This window comes from Pyxicephalus adspersus, chromosome 2 (genome assembly GCF_032062135.1).
Source record: "Pyxicephalus adspersus chromosome 2, UCB_Pads_2.0, whole genome shotgun sequence".
NCBI classification, from domain to species: Eukaryota; Metazoa; Chordata; class Amphibia; order Anura; family Pyxicephalidae; genus Pyxicephalus; species Pyxicephalus adspersus.
The window spans coordinates 160,466,589-160,472,629 of NC_092859.1; the positions used below are offsets into that span (position 1 = coordinate 160,466,589).

General features: G+C 45.7%; 1 protein-coding gene and 1 non-coding gene across 2 annotated transcripts in view; one reads left to right on the forward strand and one right to left on the reverse strand.

Moving 5' to 3' along the window:
- Positions 1 to 450: 450 nt before the first annotated feature.
- Positions 451 to 557, reverse strand: LOC140325058 (U6 spliceosomal RNA). The gene has a single exon (XR_011919643.1). It is a non-coding gene; the product is annotated as a U6 spliceosomal RNA (small nuclear RNA).
- A 772-nt stretch (positions 558 to 1,329) lies between these two features.
- SFRP1 (secreted frizzled related protein 1) overlaps positions 1,330 to 6,041 on the forward strand; it is a 14,897-nt gene continuing 10,185 nt past the window's right edge. Inside the window, exon 1 of the mRNA XM_072402943.1 lies at positions 1,330 to 2,064. Within this exon, the coding sequence (XP_072259044.1) occupies positions 1,539 to 2,064 (526 nt within the window). The 5' untranslated portion in view covers positions 1,330 to 1,538. The remainder of the gene's footprint in view (positions 2,065 to 6,041) is intronic.

Below are 6,041 nucleotides of genomic sequence, written 5' to 3' on the forward strand. Positions count from 1 at the left end.
TGTCTTGGATAGAGGATGTAAGGTCCTTCATTCCATGGATCTCATTGACTCTGCCGAGCCATGAGCCAATTGTAGGTGGAGCAGGGTTTCCTCAGCAGGCGGCTATACAAGAAATAGCAGCCATAATAAGGTGTCTGATGACCGAGCTTTTATATGCCTTCCGTGTTGTAGAAGGAAAAAAGCCGGGGATATCCTGGTCTGACATTTGTCGAACAATGGACCGAATAGTGACCCAGAAATTCCGCAAAGGGGGACAATGCCAGAATATATGCAGTAGAGATCCTTTCTCTGTCTGGCACCGCTAGTCTGATACATCTGGAAAAATATGGTGTAGTTTCTCTGGATTGCGGTACCACTGCGAGACTACCTTGAAGCAAATTTCTTGGTATTTACTAGCGATAGATGCTTTATGAGTCCAATATAGAATATTTTCCTTTTGTTCCATAGTAAAAAAATATGGAACGCTTCACAAATTTGTGTGTCATCCTTGCGCAGGGGCCATGCTAATCTTCTCTGTATCGTTCCAATTTTAGTATATGTGCTGCCGAAGCGAGCACCACCAGAATGGATTCTAGTCTTACTAGATTGTAAGCTCTTCGGGGCAGGGTCCTCTCCTCCTGTATCACTGTCTGTAATAGTCTGTCATTTGCAAACCCTATTTAATGTACAGCGCTGCGTAATATGTTGGCGCTATATAAATCCTGTTTAATAATAATAATAATAATAATAGTCTTGAGGCGATTATCAGATGAGAGTCATCTGACGTGTGTACGTAGCCTCAGACACAGCCATGTATCTCGCAATATTTGTGACCCCGCCGTGTTTGCCAACATGTGGAGTTGTATGACCAGTGAACGCCCAATAATGATTGGTGATTTTCATGAAATGCACTTTGTCTTCTGAATGATTTGTGGATACCTCCGGACACTTGGAAGGTCTGATCACCTCAAGCCTGGCCGTTCTGTTTGCCAGAACATTTCTCAGCCGGCTGTTAGCGGTAACCTGCGACAGCTGCAGGTAAACTGCTCAGCACGCGGCCTTCATTTCCAATCTGCAATTTCCAAGAACTGTGAGTGACACTTGCAAATTAATTATGCCTGGAGGAAAAGTGATTGGGAGGAGGGGGTGGAGGACAGGGGAGTAAAATTAGGGAGGATGGGAGGTGTGAGAGAAACTGCTGGAGGTCAGAAAAGAAAAAGACAAGAGCAGCAAAGCAGCACAAATGTGAGAGGAAAAAAAAGTGTGACCCAAGGAAGAGCGAGGGTGGGGAGGAGGAGGGAGCGCACACTTTTCATTGGATCGCTGGGATTCTTTCCTGGCTAACACTTTCTGCTCTCCTCACTCCAATATCAAATTCTGCAATTACAGCAGCCAGCTCTAAGCCATCCACCAGACCTTTATACTGCGCTACTGCACTGTCAGCACTATTCTGATTGTGTGTTGTTGTAGGAGTTCTTTTTAATTGAAAACAAAAACATTCCATTCAACTTTTTCTGACTTTTTTTTGACAATTAGGTAATATTTTTTTATTGGAAGCAATGGCGCTGAGGGGTGGCTTTTGGCCCCTGTTGCTTCTTTGGGTCTCACCTGGTTTATGTTCTAAGAAAGTTAATCCCAGCGAATATGACTACGTTAGCTTCCAGCCGGAGATGGTTCGCCATTACCAGACGGGACGATTTTATTCAAGGACACCCCAATGCGTGGACATTCCTCAAGATCTTGCACTGTGCCATGGCGTGGGCTATAACAAGATGGTGCTGCCCAATCTTCTAGACCATGAAAGTATGGTGGAGGTGAAGTACCAAGCCAGCAGTTGGGTTCCTTTGCTGAGCAAAAACTGCCACCCCGGCACCCAGGTGTTCCTGTGCTCACTCTTTGCCCCAGTGTGCCTGGATCAGCCCCTCTACCCCTGCCGATGGCTATGCGAAGAGGTCAGAGATGCTTGTGAGCCCGTCATGCAGTATTTTGGCTTTCCTTGGCCAGAAATGCTTCGCTGTGAGCAATTTCCGAGGGAGGACGTCTGCATTGCCTCACCAAATGCCACTCAAGCCCCACGTCCACGTAGTAAGTATCACCTGATAACCTTTCCTCTTGCTGCATCTTTGCTTTTTGTTGAGGAGAAACCCCCTGGCAGTGACCCCCAACTCAGCTTTAGGCATTTGTGTGCTATATGGTGTCACCATCTACATGGCACCACTATACCCCTAAATGCGGGACTGTAGTCCTTCTGTAGTCCTGTAGTCCTTCTGGGCTGATACTGTCATTCAGTATGCTGCAGGTTTACTCTGATTCCATCCTCTGTATTCATGTTATTGGAAGCTATGTGTTTTATTTGTTTATGTGAAATGATCAGTCAACGTAAAATGTAAATTCAATTCTGATGGTTAATTTTATAAGTCTCCAATTCTAGCATTTCCCATGGGGTTAGGTTTGGGGGAATGAAAGGGACTACAGTTCCCTCCTCCTCTGTAATTAGTCTCATTCTTTCTGCTATATTCTCTATAAGATAAAAATGGAGATAGTGAGACCCTTTGTAGTGGCAGTTGATCTGAACGATGGAAGAAGCTGACGGGTATTTTGTTTCTCAGCATTGTTGGTATCGGTTTTGGCTAAATTGTCCTTTCGGACCCCACAGACCTGGTGGAATCATATTCAGATCTCACAAATGTGGGCGGCTTTGTAGTTACCTGACTAACATTGTTATCAAAGTAATGACTGATAGACCAAACTTAATATAATTTCTTCTGTAAAAACCTGGTCACATGACATGGCCGGTTGGTCAATAATTGCTATTTTGGGGTTGTGATGACCCCTCAGACATTCACAGACTCAATATGAAATCGTCATTTAGGGCTAATAACATAAATCAGATCCGCTCAGTGTTCTTCATGCACAACGCTGGATTCATTGCACATCACATTGCCACACGTTAGGAGCACTTGGGTTTCCTTGCATTTCTTATTGTTCTATGGAAGCCCAAATACTTTATTTTGTTGTCATGTGACACAGAGCCCAACCATGGGCCGATTTCACCAACTCAATACTTTAATGTGAATGTGGCCCATTGGAAGCAATGCTTGATATTGGATTGGGCGCGCCTTGAGATGTGATCTACATGGGCCATGATCGGCCCCACACACAGGACAATCTGCCTACAAGTTATTAGGATTCATTTATTATCTGTCCTCAATATTCGGGAGAGGAAACCTCTCGCCCCGGCAGCGTTGTAGGATTAAGGCCGCTTATTCTGAGCTGTCACTGCTGATTTCTTGGTAATGGCGGCGTGTCTGAGCCCCCGTCCATGTCACACAATTCCTCCGAATCCGGGAATATGGAACGTCACATAGACATACGTCTCCGTTTACATGGAACATATTTTCTTTGACATATTTTGCAGATTTTAATGAAACAAAATAATTTCTAACTTAGCTAGAATGGAATTTCTCTGATTTCTGAAATCTGATAACTAGGAGAACTTTTCATGTCATCAATGGATTTCTGGCCAATCATTCAGAAGAGTACAATGGAAAGACCCAGGGTACGTACCCCAATGTGTACCCGGTGTATGTGCCACCCATCAGATCTGTTCAATAAAGGAGAACCCCGCTGGAATGGGGGCAGAATAGCAGTGTACAGCTGGCAAGACATGGAGGAGGTGAATGTCTATAATGTTGGAGAATCTCAGCATTGTAGGATGTGAGTGGCCGAATACTCTGCTTGTATATATTAATAATATTAAACAGGATTTATATAGCGCCAACATATTATGTAGCGCTGTACATTAAATAGGGGGTGCAAGTGACACAGGAGGAGGAGAGGACCCTGACCCGAAGAGCTTACAATCTAAGTATAGAAGAAAGGAACATCCAAGATAGAATTTCTTTAATGGACTGCAATGAATTGGACCAGCCAGGGTTGTGCATCGTTCGGGATCTCGGTGTCCCCCCTACCCATGAGAAACCTTTTATGATTGATAGGTCAGTGGGGCTGTACGATCATTTCGTGCCCCCTAACACACCCCCCCCCCCCCCCCCGGTCACCTCATTAAGTGCTATGTAGGAACTTTCTTTACTCCCCACCTGGCTATTGGATTTCTTTATGGTTTGCCATGGCTGAGGATGGGACCTGCACCCCCCAGCCCTCCTTTAATCACTGTAGGGTTTTGGGGAAAAGTCATTTTCATGGAATTGGAACTTTTTTTGTCCTTGGCTGTCATTGTGGAATCGGCAGACAGATTGCAATCTGCTTATTAGCAATTTACTTATCAGTTGGAGCGGTTTGCTATCTGCAGAGTCAATAACCAGCAGAAACTTCCCACAATGAGAGATGATTTGCACCTCTGTAATGGGAACCTCAGAGGGTGATGGCGGGGATTTGGCTTCCTCCTAATGGAGGCCAAGGGTCCAGGCATAGAGCGCCCCCCGCCCCCACCCTGTGCAAACACATCTTATCTTCATAAGCCTTGCAGGATAAACATTTACATTGCATGGGGGGAGAGGTGAGAAAAGGTCTTTAGCATTGGGTTATTATCCTACTGACTACTTAGTGAGGTCATTAAGGAAGGGGGAGGTGGGGGTGATTGGGGTCTCTCTGACCTCTCCCGCACTGATGACCTTCCCTACTGGTGAACATGCCAATCCCTGTGCCCACCCAGACTGCTGACACTCCCCGTGTGACCTTGCTGTGGCTCATGTCTGGGAGTATCGCCCGCAGGGTCTGATTTGTGAACCCCAACAATGAACTCTTATTTCTACCCTTTTAGTCTGGTAAATGTATCATTGAAAGATTTTCAATATCTGTTGATCCTGCCATAAATCTTGTAACCTGAGGACTTTATGTTTATGTATTGAGCTGTTATCAGTCAGCATGGGTGCATTTTTTGGGTATGGAAATTAACACAAACATAGGGAGAACATACAAACTCCATGCAGACATTGTCCTGGCTGAGACTTGAACCTGGGACCCCGGTTCATTCATCCCAGCACTGAGTGTACCGGTGTTTTATTGCTGAGGAAAACGCTGTCACGTGATTCACCCATATGAGCAGTTTCTCATTGGAGCTGAGCTGTATATTTTGTATGATATCTCTGGATACCCCACAGTCATGTGATTCCATGTAGTCTCATTCCTCCCGCTGCGCCACCTGTGGGAAATGCAGCACAAAGAGGACAACAAGCTGTTAGTTTCTATGGAGCAGCTCACAATAGGCAGTGCAGCTGTTCAGCATTATACATGGCCGCCTCTGCCTGTCAGAGCCGAGCTTGTGTCACCGGATGAATCTTTCTGTGAAATGCAGCCCCAAACTTTTCTCTTGGCTGCTAAATCTTTTTACATAAATTTTGTGACTTCTAATAATTTCACACACAGGGCTTCTGATTGGTCCATGGTTGTCACAGGGTTGTGCTCCGGTACCACCATGTCTATAGATGCCGAGAATTCCTTTCATGGTGACCTCCAAATACCAGAGGAGATTTACTGCTCGGACGGGGAATCCCTGGTGGAAGCTTCATGGGAAGAATGTCATCCATGGAAATGCCCAACTGCCCCATAAAACCTCCATCAAATAATTCCTCCAGTGGGGAAACAAGGTGACCAGAGGCCGGGGTAATATGATTGGAGGCCAGGGTAATATTACCAGAGGCCAGGGTAATATGATTGGAGGGCAGGGTAATATGACTGGAGGGCAGGGTAATATCATTGGAGGCCAGGGTAATATGACCGGAGGCCAGGGTAATATGACCGGAGGCCAGGGTAATATGATTGGAGGGCAGGGTAATATGATTGGAGGCCAGGGTAATATGATTGGAGGGCAGGGTAATATGACTGGAGGGCAGGGTAATATCATTGGAGGCCAGGGTAATATGATCAGAGGCCAGGGTAATATGACCAGAGGCCAGGGTAATATGATTGGAGGCCAGGGTAATATGATTGGAGGGCAGGGTAATATGATTGGAGGCCAGGGTAATATGATCGGAGGGCAGGGTAATATGATCGGAGGGGAGGGTAATATGATCGGAGGCCAGGGTAATATGATCAGAGGG